At 38.4% G+C, this 22,110-nt stretch overlaps 1 protein-coding gene across 1 annotated transcript; it reads left to right on the top strand.

Moving 5' to 3' along the window:
- The first annotated feature begins 825 nt into the window (after positions 1–825).
- LOC146160765 (uncharacterized) lies at positions 826–21,263 on the top strand. Its single transcript, XM_083385013.1, has 26 exons — positions 826–1,116; positions 1,969–2,022; positions 2,204–2,330; positions 2,927–3,094; positions 6,461–6,630; positions 7,045–7,069; positions 8,073–8,192; positions 9,453–9,502; positions 10,032–10,194; positions 10,644–10,811; positions 11,589–11,877; positions 12,103–12,252; positions 12,484–12,601; positions 13,804–13,937; positions 14,285–14,385; positions 14,975–15,130; positions 15,732–15,908; positions 16,447–16,524; positions 16,948–17,103; positions 18,087–18,148; positions 18,220–18,351; positions 18,601–18,685; positions 19,235–19,593; positions 19,962–20,067; positions 20,141–20,287; positions 20,491–21,263. Exons 1-26 carry the CDS (start codon positions 826–828, stop codon positions 21,120–21,122), a joined length of 4,218 nt encoding a protein of 1,405 aa, XP_083241139.1. The 3' UTR covers positions 21,123–21,263.
- The last annotated feature ends 847 nt before the right edge of the window (positions 21,264–22,110 follow it).

Below are 22,110 nucleotides of genomic sequence, written 5' to 3'. Positions count from 1 at the left end.
GTAAAAAAGTCTTTTCGCCATAGAGAAAAGGGAAGAACGCTATAAAACAAGGCCGCATATATACCGCTGCTGAGATTGGTGGATCCAAAACTAGTTACTGCAGCGTATGCGCCCTATACTACGAAGACTAAAGGTTGTTACGTTATATAACATTGCAGGCAACAATTTACGAACAACCATTAATTTGTAAGTTTGAAAATATCGCGTTTCTTTTGTTTAAGCATTAAGCGGATCAGGGAAAAAAATGTTTGAACTGTCGTTACGTGCCTCTGGGTGTGTAAATGAATGCTGAAATATGACAGGCGGCGTATGAATAATTACATCGCGTAGTAAACGTGTTTGGCCTTTTTGTCCGTTTCTTGGCATTGCCATCTTTGGTTCCGGAACAGTTTTTAGTTTGAAAAAATGAAAAGCTAACTTGGGCGGGGCGGTGCGGTGCGGTGCAAAGCTGACAAACGAATTTGCAAAACGCAGCAAATTGTTTTTGTTTCTGTTTTGGGCAGCTTTATCGCAAGGAATATGTTCGTTTAGTTTAGTGATTGCGGCAAGGTGTTACAGTAATTTCTGACTCTCTGTATTTGTAAGTTACGGATAATAGTTTTAAATCATATTTACAATTTAATCCAGTTTTGTTCAATAAATCGACTGTTCGCACTGGTGAATTAATCCTTGATCAATTTTTTTGTCAATTTTCTGCATATGTCTTAAATTGCATTCACTTGCAGGTCACTTGCGCGTTAGAGGAATAATTTACCTAATATTTCAATATATTATGCTTGATTTGCAAAAATAGAACTTTAAAACAACAGACCACAGGGAAGCGACATGCAGGCCATCGTTGATATTACGTTGTGCTTACTATTGCAAGCTTGCATCGCCGTTGCAGCAAAAGTAGACTCTAATACGCCACAAGGCTTCGTAGAGATCGGTTTTGTTAGAAAAGGCAAGTCTTCGGAAGTTAAGGATTTGGAGGAAAAGCTAAGTTTCGATGCAGATCCGTCACTGGAAACCATTAAAGTTGACTCGTTTTGCTTGGCCCTGTCGCGTGGCAATCGTGCTGATAGCTATCTTGATCAGTGGGATGTAATAACTTGTTCCAAGCTCCATGCACGCAAGGTATACTACTATCAAATTTTTATTGTATCGGTGAAACAAATATTATAAGACATAATTGTATTAAATCGCATTCATTTTTCGCATTAATCACGAGTGTGTCCATCCACGCAGTAAACATAAAAGCTTTTCAAGTCGCAATAAGAATATCAAAGCCCTTACAGAAGTAGGTATTATTTTGAACGTTTCGAATAACTCTTTATTCATTTTCAACATCGATGTTGAAAATGAATAAAGAGTTATTCGAAACGTTCAAAATGATACCTTCTTATGTATGGGCTTTGATATTCTTATTACGTCTTACTACAACCTCCAACCATTATGCTCCAAAGTTTATTTTCAAGTCGCGTTTTAAGGTTTTGGAACGGTTCAAAACGTCGCGGATCAGCTAAGTTTTGAAGGCCTTTAAAATATGTTTTACAGTCTGTCGTCACATTATCCAACCGGAATAAATTGGATTGTTAAATAGTATTTTAAAACTTAAATAGTTTGATCCCACGTTTCCACGCTAGCTAATAAATTGCAATTTAGGCAGAAATTGCCCAGCCGGGGCGATTACCGTAACTCGTAATTTGCTGCATTAAGTTGAAAATTAAATTAAAAGTCATTCCTTAATTACTTATCAATGTGCAAAACGCTCGGGTGTTCCTGTTATTCTTGCACATGGCTTATTAAGAAGATCTTTGTTTTTGTTTCATTTTACTATAGTTCTTGCAATTGCTAGTATTTTGATGTGTGGTTTGGTCTAATTGTATTAAAGTCGCTTTATGTTAAATAATATTTATTGTCTCGCATTTGTGCGTCAGTTTGTGTTGCCCCTCGCAAATACCTTTATGAACCCATTTTTTACTGCAGATCGACCACCCCTTCTCACACAATATTGTACGACTGCCAGTTCGACATGACAAAGTAAGATTTTTGAGCCGCTGCAAAGTAAATTGCCTGCCTAATGGCTGTTGTATGGTAATTAACAAAATTAGGAAATTCCCAACAAGACCTATTTCCGTACGAATTATAAAGTCGTGATTGTAACTTGTACAATTTTTGCGTCACACATTTCACTTGGTAAATGTTTTTTTTTTCAATGTAGAAAGCTTGGTTTCTGCTGGGTGTTGCATTTCGGTTGTCAACAAAACGGCCGAAGGTCCTATTGTCATCCGAAATAACCGAACAGATTTCGTCCACATCACAAGTGTTGCAGATGAAATCATCCGAAGGTAAATCACTATCCTTATCAGTATACCCGAACTATACCCGAACAACCTTTATACGCAGTGCAAGCTTCAAGCTTTTACACTCTATATTTAGGCAAAAGTGTTGATGCGATTCTTGATGCGCAATTCACATTTTCTAGTCTCAATTAAAGCCTGACTTTCGATAAGATAACTGTGTGCAAAGTTGACCTCACTTTGTTGTCCGCTTATCACATATAGTCTCGATATCTTCGTCACGACTTTGTAATCCACCAAAACCGCGCGTTTCCATTGGATAAAAAAACAAATAGCCCGCACTACCTCGGATGCTGAGCGTCCTTTTGCAGAAGTTTATTTGTGTTTGTTTTTCGGGTAATTTCTAACGAAGCGTTCGCCTGCAGAAAAACGTTTCGCAGGATTGGGGTGCGGACCATATCCAGATTTCTGCTGTTTTTACGTCGTTTTTGCAAAACTAGATTAACTGGTTTATGAATGGCATGAAATTTGTGGAACACTAACGCAAGTTTGAAAAGTTAGGCCTGTTTTCTTCTGTGCACCCTTAAACACTTAGGGAGAGGTGCCGTTTGACATTAGTTTAACCTTTAACCATCGGTTAACAGGAAATACCATCGTTGCGGCCTTTGTCAAGCTGGTGTGCAATCGTGACTGGTTCGGACCAACTTGTACAATGTTCTGTCAGCCAGTCAGTGAACAGCACGAGTGCGACCCTATCACGGGGGCGATGAGATGCGTTCGCGGAAGAACTGGGCATTCGTGCTTAGACACAGGTGGTAATTGTTTTATAACTAAAAATGTTGCTGTTTTGCGTTCTTATTTACAGAAGTGAATGGGACTACGCGCCTTTTTTTCTGTAAATGATCTCTTAGAAACTAAACCATTACAATACGCATTGTTTTAAGTCTGACGAACGATAATGACACACACGCATATTCTATTATGGGCCGCCGAAGGGGTAAATCCAGTTTTTTATTTATTTTGGGGATGTATCTTTGGGGAAAAAATTAGAGATGATGTCACAAATTTACGCCATAACGCGACGTTGCAAGGTTACATCGAAACGTGACGTCCTAATGAAGTACTCTTTATAACACCACACACTGCCTTGATATAAATCGAATCGCAAAGGTAATGCATGGACTAAAGGTCTTTATATCGTTTTAAGTTGTCAGAATATTATAATTTCACGTTTTTGTGCTATTATGTTTTTTTTTAATCTAAGATAAAACACTAGAAGCAAAAGCGAGATTCTCGCGAAGCGCGAAAATGAAAGAAAGTTGTTAGGGGGATGTGGCAAGCTCCCTTGGGGAACTCGTGTTTCATATGATTTTCTCAGATCAAAAAACAGGGTTTCTATTGTTAACATTTTTTTCTAAAAATGCAGATGATTGCAATTAATTACTTTTTTTATTGCAGCTTTTTCGTCAAAAAGTGGTATTTAAGACTAAAACAAAAACTCAAAATGATGAATGACCCAGGGTAAACAACATGCATATCATTTGAGTTTGAAGTCAACATGTGTAAAAGTGTGTAAAACGGGCCTCTCATAATGTTAGGACAAATAAAATTTAATAAACGAAAAAGCTTTCAAAAAGATTACATGTGTGTTTTATAAATACAATATACACAAGTTTATCCTACATTTTTAATAGATATGTTCCACAAACACATGTTGCAATAAAATCCAAAACTTATAAACCGAAAACAATAAGTGGAGTATTGTTAAACGAACTAATAATTTTTCGTAATGCTTCTCGTTGAAAACATTGAGGGAACTACATAATGTTAACATTACGTTTTGATGGATAAAAATAGTGTTGGCTGAAGTAATATTTAAAAGGCGTGTCGCTAAACTTAGGAAACAACTTATCGGTGCAGCATGTAAAAATGCGGAGCTGCGCTACATTAGGCAGTCTAACAGATCTATGACATGTAGTTTCAATTTGTATCTAAACAACAAACTTATGATGTTTTACAACGTAAACATCTTTATAAACACTTCCTAAAATTAACCAAAAGTTCAAACGCGAACTCAAACAACGACGCATAATACGAACGAACTATACAGTGACAGTGCATTTTTTCTTTGATTGTCGTCTTTTGGCGTCGACTTGGGATAAGTCGAGTCTTCGATTTTCCGCTTTAATCGTAATCGACCTTCTTTAATATTATTTGGAAAATGTTTGACCTAATAATCAACATTAGGTAAGGTAAAGGTATAGATGGAAATATTTTGCAGTACACTATAGTTGTACATGTGGAAAAATATCTTGAGTTTTTTTGCTAGGTAAATAGTTTGCACATTTTATCGCCTACACGGGGTTGGAAGGACAGTAGCCTACGCGTTTCTCTTTTTGTAATTCACAAAATTCCATACAATAGAAACAATTCTTCTATCACAAAAGAGAAAAGCCACTGCTTTTGCAATGCCGTTTCTCCGTTCATGCTCGCAATAATTCCCTTTTGAAGTTTTCCCGTTTGTTTATTGCTTTATTTGCCCTGTAGCGAACCTAAAGCGGGTTCGCATAAAACACCGATTCATCTGTCCTTTGGAGAACTACGCTTTTCGGTCACCCACTGTTTCGTCACAAATTCAAGTTTGAGCATAAACAAACGCACCTTTGATTGCCAATCGCATTTCGTCGGCCGATGCTACACTCAACTTGGGATTAACCGTTCTTTTAAGCTTTAATCTCCGTCGCAAAATCCCGCTCGGAATGCGAAAGGCAATTTCACTCTACCACTCACAACGACCAGTGCGGCTTCGTGGCTGTAATGTTTCTAATGCGGAAATTTATAGGTGTGAGTGGGAGTCAGGCAGTGACTCTTAGCTGAACCGTGCCTATGGTTTTAATTCTGGTAAACAAAGGCTCATCTGCGGTTCACCGCATCACGCATCGGGTTGTGACATTTTACATCCCATTTAAACCTTGCCTTTATTTTATTTTGATTGAAAAAACGTAAACCGACATTGGGCATGTTTTTGATTTGTTTTGTCAACTTTTAAAATTTTCAAGCATTAACGTGGCCTATCCTGTGATGGAAGGTCATGTTTACTGAGTGACTCTACGTTATGCAAGACATTAATATAACTATAATCCATACTTGCTCATACAGAAACGTATAGGCTTTATATAGCACAGGGGTCCTTAAACTGGGGTCCATGGACCCCTTAGGGGGAAAGAGTTTAATTAAAAATAAAACGTTTTTGCACTGAATGTCTCTATTTCTATTTTCCTTTTCACATTTTGTGGACCGAAAACTGCGGATTTTAAAGTCTGTTTGTATTGTGACGTCAATTCATGACGTCATTTTATTAAATTTCTTGCTTACCGTGGTCCACGTGAAGCAAAAAAATTTGGGGGGTCCGCGGTGAAAAAAGTTTAAGAACCCCTGATATAGCACCTAAATATCGTAATCTGAAGTATTGTATTGTTTAGTAAAACCTCAATACACTTGCCCATGAATGTGAAGGAAGACTAAAATGATTATTTAAATGTCACCCAGTTCGTTAACTGATCGAATACAGAAAGGAGATTTCCGTCCAAGTCTGGTTTCCCAACGATCCGCAACGGCTATAGGCTGTCATCATCACAATCATCCTTTTTTTTCTAGAGAGATGCGAAATAATTTGGGTCGTTTATTCTCGCGGTTTTACGATAGACATCGGAATTTGATATAACGGTACTACCGGCCACGGTTTGTTTGTGCGTAATAGATTTTTTATCACGATTTGTCCGTTTAACCGAAGTTCAAGTAACGGAATATAATAAACTTTGCGGAAGTCGCAATAGTGCATTGTTTGTATCAAGTTTACGCTTATCCCCTTTTTCATTTTTTGGAATATTAAAAGGTGAGAGGGCTTACTGATTGTTACTACCGATGCAGTCAAGTCTCCCAATTTGAATTTGTATTAACACTATAGTCACGTCTCAGCAAGCGCCAGCGGTTTAGTGTATGCTATATTGCACCTTTCCCAAGAATGTTTTGTCTTGTTTAGGCCTTGAGAAACACGTTATTTTACTCGTTACCTTAAACTGCCCGCACTGCAAATTTAACTAGGAGAGCTAACAACGTTAAACCAAAAAGAGGGCTTCTAAAAATGAGTGCCTTCAACCTAGCCCATTTTATTCCAGTGTTCCTGCCCCGCCATGTTGCCTCGCAATTCATCAAACGACGTCCGAAGCGGGCCAACAGCTGGCACAGAGCCGAGGAGGTTTGGGGAGGAGATATAGAGCGAGAATGTGAGGAGGAGAGCTGCTCCAGGGAGGAGGCAAGAGAGGCCTTCGAAGATGACGCTTTGACGGTAAGAGTAGACAATTTAAACATAATGCAAGGAAACTACTGAACTGTAAAAATATATATTTTTTTTTTTTCAGAAAAGCGATATTTTAAGTTTTTGTACGACCTTGTTGTTTGTTTTCGCATTGACGATAAGGAGAACGTTCGGCTTGAATAGCCTTATTTACAATAATTTTCTTGGCTATTTTTTATGGTTTTACACACTTTTTTACGTGTTTATAGACTGCAAAACCTATGCATGATATGTTTTTTCAATTAACCGCAATGGTTTTGACGGAACAAATGATGTTTTTAATTGTATTAGAATACAACGATTCCATGATAGTCGTGTGTCATATAATACAGGTTCACTATATATATGTTATATTAACTCAAATTCATAATGATTTAATCAATTGATTATGTTTTTTATTTTCAGGACGAATATTGGAGACGGTACATAGGTAAGATTATAACTTATCATGCCAATTATATTTAAAGGCAAAGAAGAAATCTGTGCATTTAGGATGGCTATTAAAAATCAAGCCTCTTGGAGACGACGCTTTTAAATCAATATTCGTTGCCAGCTTTACTACCGGAAATGTTTTACTCATTAGCGATTCTGAGAAAAGAATTTCACACCCCAGTCAAAACAGTAGCGACTCGCTATCATGTTAAATGCTATTCAAAACAAACGACTCGATTTTTATTAACAGAATATGCTTTAATTGAAAACATGTTACACGGTCGAGGCTGAGTATACTGCCCGACGTAACTACTGTAAATTATTACAATTTTGCGTACGTGGTATTGCCTTTTGAGTGACTTGCTGGTTGCCACGTGTCTCGTCTTTGCAGTTTGCCCTGTCCTGATGTGGCGCGTTCTGCATTTGTCTTTCCGCAATCTGAGATAAAAAAACGCTTTTATTTATGAATACGATAATGACCGACACTGTCTGACGTGGCTCTAGTCTTGTCTCCTCTTTAATCAACATGCAGCTTGTAGTCTTTTTACTAGTTGCGAAAGACACAACGACTTTACTTAATGCATAAGTAAACAGAACAATGTCACGCATGTAGTAAAATCTAAAGTTCGCGTATTTATTTGACAACTATATGGAAAATATGTTACAATGCATTTATTGTTCATATTCCATTTAAAAACGTACGTGGCGGCGCAGCTGGGGAGCGAAGCAAGCGCGAACTTTTTTGTTATACCTGTAAACTGTGTTCTTTTCTAATTGTTTGCAATTTTTCTAACATAGGCTTCATAGTGTCATATCTTGAAAGTACTGTGAGATCAATGGTCTAAGGCGAATAAAAGAGTGAAAAAATATGTGTTTTATAGATTAAAATATATTTTTTGTTTTTTGCGCGCGGCGCACCTGGCAAATTTCCATGGCGCATCGTTAAGAAGCGCTGGGATAAGCTGGGATAACCATCAACCGTACGTTGCACTGCATTTCAGATCCAAACCAATGCGATCCCAACCCCTGCTATATGGTCAACACGGTACGTTGTGAGGATAGGCTTGCCAACTACACCTGTCACTGTAAACCTGGCTTTGAAGGAAAGAACTGCGACCACAGTAAGTTGTTATGTAGTAATTTGCGACCAAGAAGGAAGGGGTATTAGAAATATTTTCAACTGAGTGACTCTAACTATTAAATTGTGCTGGGTGCGAAAGTGATGAAACTGCAAAGATTTTACTGCAAATGTTGAAATTAGTCATATATCAGTTTCATTCATAGCGTTTCAATGACTTCTCGGCCACACAACCAAAACACTATTTGAGCCTTAACTTTAACAATATATTGATCAGTTATTAGTTGAAAATTCTAATGAACTCTTTTAGCATGGAATAACTGCAAGTTCATACTGTTCGTTTTTCCTAAAGGCTCTCGCGCCAAAATTGTAAGATCGATTTCGAATTCCGGTTATTCTCATCGTGTGTAGTGGCGGCGGCGAATGCGCTTTACCGCCCTTTGTCGTAATAGCTGGCTGTCGTGACGAATCATTATCGCCACGAATTCTGCACGAATTTCCTCTAATCTGGTCCGACGCGACCTCGCCGTCAATTTCCGCCCACCCTATCTGGAGAACGTTTTCTCCTTGTCGCTTTGTGATTTTACGGGCGCTGAATTAAAACACGTATCGTAAACAGATGACCGACCAATGCTTGTCCATTGCGATCGGACTTCGAGCCACCCGCATGTGACGGACGCGATCTTAAGACGTTTACCTTCGCGTCATAATCGCATTTTGCTTTGCCCGCAAATGGATTGTCTTCTAACGTTAACGTGCATGTACTCACGATTTGCACCGCTTTCCTCGGGCGAGAATTCGTAACGCGCAGAACGAATGCTCATAGAGTCCTGATAAAGATTGACCGCACATTCGCACGAGATTGTCACACGCAGCGCTCGTAAATGGCGACTGTGTGTTATTGTAAGATTTTGGCAGCTCAATAATTGTGGCTAGCATTTTGATTTACCACCTTGTGTCGCCTGTCGGCATAGGCTGAACCTGACAAGGGTCATCGCCATCTATTTTTCCCCCAACATTTATTTTGAAATATACACTTTGTGTTTTTATTCAAATATAGGTGTGTTTCAATTAACGTGTTTATTACAGTTGTGTATTTTTTAAAGTCTTTTATACTTCTTGCAATATCTCCAAAGTTATTCTCCAAACTTTCTGCAATATTTATGCCAAAGTTACTTATGGCGACATAATCACGCCACTTTTTTGACAATGTAAACGTGTATGTCGTCACAGCACGTACTCGGTAAAACAAGCCACATGTTTCGCGACCCATTCTAATTTCCGTTTCTTTTTTTTCTTACAGTGATTGACGTTTGCCAGAGCCAGCCTTGCCAGCACGGAGCCCCTTGCACCGTAAGTAAATGGCGCCACCCTTTAGAGATTTTTGATTGGCACTTCAAAACGCTAGACACTGCTGTCTGAATATATTTCCGGGATGGAAACGTTATAGGCTGTGAAATTTATCCAAAAAACCTTTGAAATGAGTTTCTAGCCGTGTAATTGTTTTGTACATGGTATACTAATTAGTACCAGAGCTTCCCAAACTGGGCATCGAGCATTTTCTAGGGACAATAAGCATGGTTACATAAATTTTACACTAACTGCTATATTTCTATAAATTTTAATCATTTGCGATTTGATATGTGCTGTTTGCTCACGTCAAATATGATGCAAAACACCTAAAATCAATAAATGCATGACAACCAAAATACTATTTTTTAATTTTCAAACCTAGAGGTTCGCGAAAACTTCAAAAAAAATTAAATGATGTCAAAAGTTTGGGAAGTTTTTAACTACATGATTTATTGCATTCCTGAGAATACGTGGATCGCTATGCGTTTCAGCTGTCAACACGGTAAAGATTTGTATATTGATGTTGCAGCGGATTAGCGGGACCTCATTCTCATGCGCATGCGCGAGCGGTTACCGTGGTCACGTTTGTGACGTGAACATCGATGATTGTGTGGAGTCGAGTTGCGGTGAGAGCGGAACTTGTGTTGACGGAGTAAACTCGTACAGCTGCCAGTGTGACTCGGGATTTACCGGTGAGTAAAGCGTTGTCCAACCTGAAGGAGTTAGACCTGGTTTAAATTTCAGGTTTTATGTTGTGCAATCGTTAAGATATATTATTTAACTTGCAAGATCTGTGTCGGTCATTCCATATTGCCTTTATTTTACCACCTTTGCTATATTGTTTAATGAGTTTATTACTGTAACAAATTAGTTTATATGAAAAAAACGCAATACATTGTATAACATGCTTGATTTAAAAAAAGACTTCATTAATACTATTAAACAACAGACTTGGATGCATCAGAGTAACAGAGTTATACCTTACTTCTTGGATAAAAACAGTTGTAAAAATCATTTTTTTGCCTGCAGACCTTATTATAAGATACAAATGATTACACGTTAATTAACCTTGAATTTTTAAATATATCACGTAAATACAACATGGTTTGCGACAAAGCTACAAATATACAATAACACTCAGGGCCACGATGCGAAACTGACATCGACGAGTGTGTGACGTCACCTTGCCTAAATGGTGCGAATTGTAGCGACCACGTTGGCTACCGTACCTGCAACTGCACCGGCGATTACTACGGAGTTGACTGCGAGAATCGCCACAGCCCTTGCCGTAGCGATCCTTGTAGTAACGGTAAATAAAAATAACTTATGAATTGATAATACTTTGTGAATTTGCATATTCCATAGATTTATTTTATCCTGGTAATATTTATTAATTTGCTATTCAAACTTGACAGGCACTATACACTAGACTTCTTGTAACTGTTGAACGTGTTTCTAATGATACGTGCCGAAAATTTATTTTTGGGACATATCTTGTTTAGTTTTTTTATTACATGCCCCGAACAAACTAAAATTACCAGTTGTTTTTGTCCCACTGTGTTTTTGTTGTTTTATATTTTAGTAAATTTTAGTGTACAATTTATCAGCAGAAAAGAGCATAGAAGTTAAACAATTTACAGCTGTCAGATATTTATTTAAACTGTCTTAACGTTCAGTTCTAGTTGTTCGATAGTTGCCGAATGTATTTTAATCAAAACGAATTTGTCTAATAATTGGAAAACATACCAAACAAACTTCAAACTTGTAAACTGTTAAAATAAGGTTACATTTTTGTCAGAGGTTAGTTTAACACATGCAAAATATACCAGCTGTTACATTATAGTAGACCACGGTTAACATGGCCATTGTTAAGATCCCATTTTTCAAACGTGGTGGTGTGCTTTCTTCACAACTTTTCCGATTTACATGATCAACACTTAATTTTTTTATAGAAATAATAAATGTTCGAGGTTAAAATTAAAAGGTCAGGGTTGGTGTTTTCCGATTGATCAAAAAGTTGTGGAAATCAGTCCTTTATGAGCAATTTCACAAGTATAAATTTAATTTATACAATTTTTTCTTTCAGGCGGAGCTTGCATCATGCAACCAGACTTCTCTTTTGTTTGTTCGTGCACCCCTGATCACACGGGGGTGCTATGCGAACACGAAGTCGGCAGCCCATGCGCATATGAGCCGTGCCAGAATGGCGCCAGCTGTTACGTCATCAACAACAACGTCACAGAGAACGACTTCATGTGTACCTGTAACTTCGGTTATGGCGGAAAAACGTGTGACGTTGCGATTGGAGCGTGCGAGTTTTCGGGACACCCCTGTCCCAAGAACGCCACCTGCGTCGACCTGGAAATGCAGTATTTGTAAGAGTTTGTCGAAATATTGATGTTCTTGTACGTGCGCAACAAACAATCTGTTTCTTCTAATTAGCCAGGCTTAGAACACAGGTCATACAACGCAAGCTGGTATTCGCCATTATATTGTTTCATTGTATTTTAAATTAGCTTTAGTATCAGACGGGATATCTTTAAAAAACACTACAGACGGGGTATCTTTAAAAAACATTTTATCATCTTATCGCCTTGCAGATGCGTGTGTCCACTTGGATTTACGGGCGAGTTTTGCAGCGTATCGGGAAACGACAGCGAGGCACTGGAGAGGATTTTCTGTGAGAACAATCCTTGCCAAAACGGGGCGCGGTGCATTCACAATCAAAACAAAACTACCTGTGTCTGCCGGTAAGCGTTATGCGTTATTTAGAATGAGTAAAGATGATTATTTGCTTTCTCGAAAATCATGTTGGAATTATAAAGGAAAGTGTGTATAAATGTGCAGATCATTACCGCTATATTACTGCAATTTGGAAAGATAATTAAATTACAGCCATGCAGATTTCCTTTATTGTTGTAGGCCTATAATGTAAACAAGTAAATATGATGTGCGGTTGATGTATTTTGTTGATTTGGCAGCCTTGGTTTTAATGGGACACATTGCGAGAACGAGATCAACTACTGCAACAGCGATCCTTGTATTAACGGTGGATCTTGCCTTCCCAGCCCCGGTACATTCATGTGCAATTGTGCCAAGGTACGACCTGATAGATAACCTTTGAATGATTAGCTTTTTTATAGTTATTCATTTCCACATTTTGTAAAGGTGTTAGTGCTTTCTAAAATACCCTTTCTTTCAATCCAGGTGGATCCACGAGACCCCTTCTAAAACTGTTTGCTAACTAATCTTGTTAAAGTTTATATTTTGGGGGAATTTTCGCAAATATTTTGCTCGAAGCAAATTGCGCTCATAAAGGATTTAAAAACTTACACGAAATTAACAATGATTTTAAATGATTTTCCATGAACGTCGTTACACTGGGATAGTATTGCGAGTATATAGTGTTGCCGCGTCCACTAAGTTTAATCCAGATGTTGTATGAATTTTTTAATATTATTGGTAAAACAACTTGCAAAACTAGAAACGGATTTAGTAGAGTTGGTGACCATATTCTGCTTGATACATCCTTTGCACTTTTTTTGGTTCAATGTGGATGCTATATGTTTGTTGTACTTATGTTATATTAGGTATGATATGTGTCTAACGGCAATAATAACTTTGGAGCTGTTTTTTTTTCAAAATACCATACACATTACACAATGAATTGTAGCTAATGGTTATTGTCATGTCAAGATATTCCACAAACAAATTTTCTATTTTTACAGCAAACCGAATACAAAAAAGGCTATCATGAAATATAGTTTAGCTTTTAGCAACAGGACTATGGCATGTTCCTAGGATGCCTGTTTCTCAGTTTACCAACAATATCACTTGTTTTTATCCCACTTTCCAGGACAGCTTAATTGACCTCGCGTGCCACCAGCCAAAATCCTTTCTAGGAGAGGCTTCCACAAATATACAACGACCACACTTAGCGATTTTATCGCCAACAATGGGCCATATACACCACACTTGTTAACGAATTTTATCAGCCTAATCTAAAGTTTACATTACTGATTATTGCAACAAGATCGCCGCCATCGATAGCATGGCCTTGTTGTCAAGGTTCTGAATTCCATGAAGTCTAAGTCTGAATACTTGTGAGAATTGTTCACCCGTAGCTCTAAAATAATTCTATTTCTTATTAGTTTGTACGCCAGATAGGATTTAGTGTTTCATTCATTTTTAAGTGTTTTTAAGGTTAAAATAACGTATTAATCGTAAGAAAATAAAAATTCGCTATATTATATTAGGTTTAGCGAATCACTCACAAGTAAAGACGTGTATTTTTTTGGTAGGGTTTCGAGGGAAGATATTGCGAGTTGGACGTCGACGAGTGTTCATATCCGGTTCCAATATGCCACAACAACGCAACTTGCAACAACATTATTGGCTCATTCCAGTGCCTGTGCGGACCGTACCATATTGGAAGGTGGGTTTATTTAACAACTTTTTAATATGTCGAACTGCGAAGTTATTAGAACTCAAACTAAAAATAACGTTGTTTAAAGTTTGACGACTTCTATCTGTGGCATGTAGTCCACTCGTTTATGTACATAACTGAATGGTACGTTTTTGTGAATACAGTCATAAATTTCATGGATTGCCTTAAACTACAAGAATAAATGTGATAAGAAGCTCATATATTGTAACATACCTTATACGTTGTGTTCCTTATGCGTTGTAAAAAAAACGATTATTTGCTGAACCGTTTCTTAAGCCTTATTTTCGTTTCAATCAGCATAAACATAATATGTAAATCGTCTTTTTCCTTCAAAGATTATGTGAAACCGCATTTGATCCATGCGTTTCGGAACCATGTCAACATGGCGGGAAGTGTGTTCATGGAGTTGATGGTTTCGAGTGTCAATGCGTCATCGGTAAGTTATCGCGATCTACTTCAGTTAGATTCTTTTTGTAGACCTTTTTTCTAATTACGGAACCAACGACTCTGTCATGTTAAGAAAGCACGCCATGTAAGACTCAGAATCGAGACTGTTTCGCACGCTCAAATTTATGTAAAGCGTTGATAAATCAAACAATCTTTGATATGTCAAAGAACAACACAAACTGATTTACACTTAACAGACATAATAAAATATAGCTCTTGATACAGAAATATATTTTATGCGCTATAAGATATGTTATGCGCTATGAGGTCATTTTACCGTATCTTAAGTTAATGACAGTTGATCAGTTCATCTTAGTTGGATGTTTTCTGAATAACAGCGATAAAATAAATGTCAACATCAAGTTAATTTGACGACTATGCGAGATTTCTATGCGCTAGATGTTTTGAAGGGTAATCTGCCCTTTACCTCCGTTTGGTGACAACAAACGACCCTGACAGATTTTTTGCTCTTGAAAGCACCAGGAGTATTTTCCTTATATCGATGCAAAATATTAAATCATTGCCTTTCCACCTCGTCGTTTATATACTTTCTTTTTTACGTTATTTGTTTTTCGTAGGTTATGGAAACACTACATGTCAGGATGTGATCAAACCTTGTGAAGATATTACCAATCGGTGTGAGAACGACGCGACATGCACGCCGAGAGAAGATGACCCGAGACAGGCTAACTGTAACTGCACAGTGGGATTCTTCGGCCGTTTCTGCCAGAAAAGTAATATAACTATTCAATTTTTCTCATTTTCGAAATTAATTTATTAGGTGAAAATTTAAATAGCTGTATCCAACCGAATAAGCACCTATATGAGATGTGGTATATGGCCTACTGGTTGCTGATTACATCAGGTTAAAATGGATTTTGTCTGGGCGACACTTGTTGTTGGAATAAACCAACTCGTTATTTATATTTATAGGATGATTGAGTACGGTAACTGATAGCATCACCCAGTGTCATTAATAACAACGTCGCTGTTATAAGGTATGTCGCCACACAACCAACTACTTGCGTCAAGTAAAACAAAACAAACTTACAATGGATAATGCAGTGAGTGAGGTATAGGATTTACTAAACATTTCATACGATTACGCGTTATGTGGGTAACGCTGCAGAACCGAGATAAAAATCAAGCCTGGATGATTTGAAACAAAATGGCGTGGAAATTGTGAACCGCTTAAAAATATTATTACCTTGATGAACCTCTTTATTTTGTTACCTATATATTTATGCTGTTAACCACCGGAAACGCAATCTCATTTTTTAAAACGCGGTGTGTATTGTATCGCTACTTACCATCCGATTGTAATTAATTACGCAGAAATGGATTTTTGTGTTGTCCGTGGCAACGAGACCAGATTGGATGACGTAACAGGGGAGATGGTCCCGGTGCTGGTGCCCCGGACCGACTGTGGTGAGCAGGGCGATTGTGTGAACGATAGAAGTGGCTTTCGGTGCGACTGTTACCCAGGCTGGGTGGGAGACAGATGCCAAACAGGTGAGATGGATATTTCTAGCTTCGGGGATACAGTTTTTTCACACCCAAAATTGTTCTTATGAATTAACATTTTTTTTTCTGTTTCTGCGTTATGACTTCGACACTTGACTAAATCTCCGTGTCGTTTTATCGATGCCAAAAAACCTCCAAATCATTTTTATTTTTAAACGGAAATAAAACCTAATTAATTGTTTCTTTTGGAATAGTACAAACAATATAAAAACATTTTTCGACAGGTTAAATCAGTGGTTTCCAACCTTTTTTGGATTGCGGGACCCTACAGAACTTATAAATAGTTCGCTGAACTCTTGCTTGTTTTTGCGCTGGATATTACTGTAACGTTACCATAAACGTGATTGACACACCACATTAACTGTGCAACACGGTTGAAAAAAACCTTTTTAATATTTGGAACTTTGCCGGGACACCCCGCTTGAGAACAACTAGGCTAAAGGCTAACTCAACGCACCGAGTGGTTTTATTTAAAAAAAAATAATTTACAGTTAGACATCTTTAGCGCATTTTGTTTTGTTTCTAGCGTTTGAACCACCTGTGGTAAACTGTACTACCGAAAAGTGCCAGTGCCCTTCTCGACTCTTAGAGGAATTGCGAACCGGTAAGTGCTATATAATAATGTTGTATGAGTAACTATTAATTTAACAAAAGCGAATTACTGTGGTTCAGCGCTTGCCAATCCATTTTTCGTCGATGTGCATTTTACCAACTGTGTACCACTTTAAACACCTATTTTTTCACGAGCACCCCATTTTAACTTTCATCCTGCTTTAACAAAAAAAGCAAAATCTAATTAACAAAAAGCACAAATCGTAATGCGTGACGGGTATATCTTTAACGCTAAAAGTACCTCGCTGTACGGAATGCAACAATTAGCCAAATGGTTCAATTTTATGTTCGAACAGTTTATGACTTTGAAGTAGCCCAGTATAAAAAGCACACGCCAACCTGAAAAAAGCGTTCTATCGTTAGCACAGTTTTAGTTCCTGTTTAACCCCAATTTATATGTTTATGTACGATTTAGAACACAACGTGACGTCACTGTCGTGTCAGTATGCTCACTATGGCGAAGGAATCTGCGAAACTCCGGTGTGCCTTATTCCGCCGTGTAACGAGTCGAATCTTTTCTGTTCATGGAAATCAAACTGCCTCGACAAATACGCAGTTAGCAAGATGTCAGGTCTGAATCAAAGTTACAATTTGTCTTTATAACATCTAAACCAGCGGTTCTTAACCGGGGTGGGGGTGGGGGCGTAGGGGGTGCCCCCCCCCCCCTAGGGGGACGCCAAGCAATTTCTAGTGGGGCGCGAGCTCTAAGCCAATATCAAATTTTTTTGCAATGATTCTAATGGTTTCGTTAGGGTTGTACACCACTCCTACAGCGCTGTACAAGCTCTGTTTTGCCAACTTTACGATTGAAACTGCAAAAAATTTTCGCGCTCCGCGCGAAGCGTCTGTTATTCTTTTATTTCCTACGTTCTATCCCAAAGTGCCATTGCATGTTTACATAACATCGAAGGTATAACGGCCCCTCTAATTAATAACAATTTTGATAACTTATTGATAAACGTTAGAAGTGATCCCCTATTCGAACTATTTTTTATCAATATTTTATATAGAGTAAGAGGCTAGCAACAGGGGGACTTGAACTTTTTTGCGCAAAACTATAACGTTTTTGCAATATTGCCGTTGTATTGTGTGCCGTCACATCTATTGAAACACGATAACTTAATTTTAAATTTTTGCGCTTGACATTTTAATTTGCGCTCGACATCACCGCCCTACAACTGTGGTCCAGTAAATACCCTCACAATACGTTTGTCAATACCAGCTCGATAAAAATCAATGTGTCGAGCACGAGCAATTTGTTGTGTGTCCAATGTGAAAAGCCTTGTGAATTTACAGTTTAGCGCCAATTCAACCAATTAAACCCAATTTTTTTCGCGATTCGCGCGACCGACAGCTAACTTCACTATTTTCAAGTTTGCTCAGTGATATTTCATTGAAAATGTCGAACTGCTTTTCGTAGGAAAATTACCAAAGGGGGGCGCGGCTCAAAAAAGATTAAGAACCACTAATCTAAACTATGAAAAAAAATTGTTTGCATTCTATATATGATTTGTAATATTTCGGTTATTCAATTTTGGCGACTATTTTATTTAGATGAAGAACAGGCATCCTGTCCTATTCTAGAACTGGTTCTGAACGCGACTCGATTGAAACAGGTAGCGTAAAACTTCGTAAGCCAGGCTTTCCCCCATTGCATATCACAAACGAAATGTTGTAACTATTTCAGGGCACCACGGTTGGTTTGCTATGCGATAAAGTGCGCCGTTTACCAACCACACATCGTTTCCATGATGCAGTCATTATCCAATGCAAAAGTTCTTTCCGAAATGAAGCCAACGCAATAGTTGCTGTACAATTCGTAAGTTTAATAACATAAACGGATGACTGCGAATATTTGGCGATAATATTTGATTATGATATATTGGTAAGTGTATTGGTTGAACTTCCACAGATGTATGTAATGTTTCTGCAACAAGATTTTTGGCAATTTTAGTTTTAAATGCAGATGACAACAAAAGCGTTTTTAAACAACCCTAATCACTTGTCACGAGCACTGGCAAAACGATAATTAATATGTAAATGCAATATACTGTGTTTGGTAATACAGATCAGCATCACGTCGGAAGTGGATGCTTTCGTCATGGCTGTTGACACTTTCCAGCGTTTGGAGGAAGAAATTGGAAAGGACATCGGTATGTGCTTCTAGTTACAAACTTATACTTGTGTGCATTTCAACTGTTTGAAATGAGGCGTGAATCATAGCACAGAGTCCGATTAGCGGCACTTATTTTTGGAGCAACCTTCGATCAGTAGTAAATTTAGGTATTATATCGTATGTTGTTGTTTCTAACGGGGTCATTGACAGTTTTGACTTCGGTGTTCGTCACACCAACGTTTTAGTATCATTGGTTAACACATAATAGACATAATTGAACTGAACAGTTGTGTAATTTTGCATCATTAAGCTGCTTGATAACGGCATCACTCGCAATTTATTTATATATGATGTTTGGTAGGTACTAGAAATGGCATAGGTGCTACACTCCCGTTGCTTTTGTCAACTGCTTCTGTGCTACCCATGAATTGTACAGTATTAAAAAATTATCTATTTCATACCTGTTTCATTTTAACACATAGTGAAAACGCCAAATACTGTATTACTAATGGTGTTACAAACGTATAACCCATAGTCTGCGGTTAAGCGACACTCTCCGAGCAACTTTACTTTATTTGCAATGCAGCTGTTCGAATTCTTGGCGACGAAATCGATCCCTTCTTCGCTCGTACTCTTGTGGCAATTCGCTTCGGCAGGCACCTGGGCCACCTGCAGCGCCACGTCGACAAAATGGTGGACGATCCTGAGCGTAGCGCTGCTTCAGCAGACAACCCATCCGCATCATTGACCGGACCAAACCAGCAAGATCCGGTCATCATCGGAGTGCCGATCGTATTGATCTGTCTGTTTTTCCTGATGCTTTTGTTGCTATTGTTCGTGCGGCGCCGGCGCCAGAAGAAATTGGTGCAGATCAACTTGGTCACCGACCCAGAGTTCGTCAATGATGTTATCGCTGGAGACACAACGTCACAGGACAGGATCGCGGTAAGCCTTGTTGGAAGCTTGGAAAAGTAGTATTACAGATGACAAAAAGGGCCGCATGATAAAGCTTTGTTTAAAAGTTATTTGAGTAATCTTCAGTGGAAAAAGAGTGGCCCAAATAAATGATAAAAGATCCATTATTTTATTTGCATGCGTTTCGGCAAGGGCTTTTGCCATCTTCAGTACGGTAAAATTTTAATTTTTTTTTAATTTTACCGCACTGAAGATGGCATAAGCATCATTTATTTGGGCCACTCTTTTAACTGAAGATTGTGAACAGATCCGTGTTTAGTATTCCTTATTTGAATAGGTGTGTTATTATATTATCTCCGATTTGTTAGCGTCAGAATTATGTAGTTTTTTGATTACAGGTTACCGAGAATCAAGCAATGTGGTCCAAATTTACTGCTAAAAAGAACAAACAGAAGTCGAAGGAAGCTAAATGTTTCGACAATCCAGTTTTTGCTGAAACATCTCGTAAGTTGTAGGATCAATACCCAGGTTTGGTATCGCTATGCATCAAGGTATTTTAATAAATTCTCGAATTTAGATTTATCATCGCGACCAAGTATCCAGAGTAATCCATACGAAAGTTCGGGTTCTCCTTCTCGGGAAAAAATTACAAACGAAAATCCGCTAAAAACGGTAGAACAGTCGACTATTACATACAGCGTCCAGAGTTCACCCACATTTTCAGGTATACTGTTTATTTTTAGGTGTTGCTGGTTTACGAATAAGGTAGAGCCTTTTTTTTGGTTCGCCAGGAAAACCGAAATTAGAGTACAAATTTCAAAGTTTCAAAAACTTCTATTATTACACAATTATTTGCCAATAAAAGCGACATAGCAATCTGCCAACAATATTACGTATTTTTTTAATTCTTATTTTTTACATTTTCAGCCAGGAGCCCTGAAGAGATTTACGCCCAAGGCGACACCGTACCTTACGGCGCCGTTACTCTCGACAGATCAGAAGATTCGCCAAGCAAAACGGCCACCCTGGGACGAACCGACCCCTACGACGTAATCCTTGACTCCCCATATGATATGGCCCAAGACCCAGGCGCGACGGCCAAACCAAAAGATCCGATGCAGCTCGACCCGAAAAGCCTTTACAGCGTTGCGGGCGACGTCTCTCCTATGCGTGGTTCCCCAAGCCTAAGTCCCAGACACGGCTACAATGAGATCGCTAAACCTGGAAGTGGTCGATTGTCGCGAAAAGGCTCCCCCATCGCTATTCCTGCAAAATCGTCCCCCGTCGCCTCTCCAGATCGAAACAGCACAGCGTCGTCTTCCGGTGTCTCCGCTGCCGATTCCGAAGCGAAGGCGAGCAGCTTTGGTGCGCTAGACAGCGTCGATTCAGGCGTGGAAACTGCAAACACTAAGGTATTTTCGGAGGCCGGTGAGTCGGGCGAAAGGTACCAGTCGCCGAGGTCGATATTTCCCGAGCACGGCCACCTGTTCTTTCCAGCCAAAGAAACCGAAATTCCTGAAATCTACCAGGTTCCGCGAAAAGCTAACCCAGTAGACTGAGAATTGATCGATCGTATTTACGTACATTAACATACGTCAAAGTTTAACAGTGCATTTTAAAACATAGCAGTGTTTGTTTTTATCAGTAAACCTGGCAGTTTTGTCTACAAATAGATTCAATAAAAGTATTTCTCCTAAACAACTTCTCAAAACACCAGCAGTGTTCGCCAACTATAATTTTTGATGGAATAGTTTAATTCTTTATTGCAGGGGTTCTTAAACTTTTTTTACCGCGGACCCCTAAAATTTTTTGGGGGCCTTGCGTGGACCACGGTAGGGGGAAAAATTTCAAAAATGACGTTATAAATAGGCGTCACAATACAAATAAACTTTATAAATCTGCTGATTTTGGTCCAAAAATGTGAAAGTGAAACGGAGTCTAACTACATACAGTGCAAAACCGTTTTATTATTAATTAAACTGTTTTCTTCGAGAAATTTGTAACTTTTAAAATATACACTAATATTTCACTTAGGCCTTCACGGACCCCCTAAAACTAGTTCACGGACCCCCAAGGGGTTCATGGACCCCAGTTTAGGAACCCCTGCTTTATTGTATACTGATATTGATGTAAATTTTGGCAAATACGTGTTTGAATATTGTCGATATGGTATGTATCGCTTGCAAATATTTTTTTAAACGCAATTTTTGTCTGCTTTTATTGACATGATGATTAGCCTTTATCTGACGTTGATGTTTTGTATATACGTTCGATGATATAAAAATAGTGCCTTTGTGTTATTCCATTCGTCATCTTGTCCTGCTCTTTTGTAAATTTTCACCACAACTGTGTCTGCTTCGTATTTATTGCTTTTGTGTCGATATCTTCCATCGCGCATTCTCTACTATGACACCACGAGCACTCAAATGAAACGTGTATTATAGGGATTTTTACGTACCTCGTCTTTCCGTCTTCTGTTTGTTTCCGTTTTCTGTAGATTTAAATAAGTAGAAATGTACAGTATATAGTTCGATAGTGGGCCTGTAA

This window comes from Ascidiella aspersa, chromosome 3 (assembly GCF_963924565.1).
Source record: "Ascidiella aspersa chromosome 3, kaAscAspe10.2, whole genome shotgun sequence".
Classification (NCBI taxonomy): domain Eukaryota; kingdom Metazoa; phylum Chordata; class Ascidiacea; order Phlebobranchia; family Ascidiidae; genus Ascidiella; species Ascidiella aspersa.
The sequence above is the reverse complement of the archived record's forward strand: the minus strand, read 5'-3'. Positions and strand labels throughout refer to the sequence as shown.

Excerpts from the sequence above, each read along its gene's own strand:
- LOC146160765 (XM_083385013.1), top strand. The coding sequence starts at position 826 with ATGCAGGCCATCGTTGATATTACGTTGTGCTTACTATTGCAAGCTTGC. Across the intron at positions 15,131-15,731 it reads CGGCCGTTTCTGCCAGAAAA|AAATGGATTTTTGTGTTGTC; the intron begins GTAATATAACTA and ends TTAATTACGCAG. Across the intron at positions 18,352-18,600 it reads CAATAGTTGCTGTACAATTC|ATCAGCATCACGTCGGAAGT; the intron begins GTAAGTTTAATA and ends TTGGTAATACAG.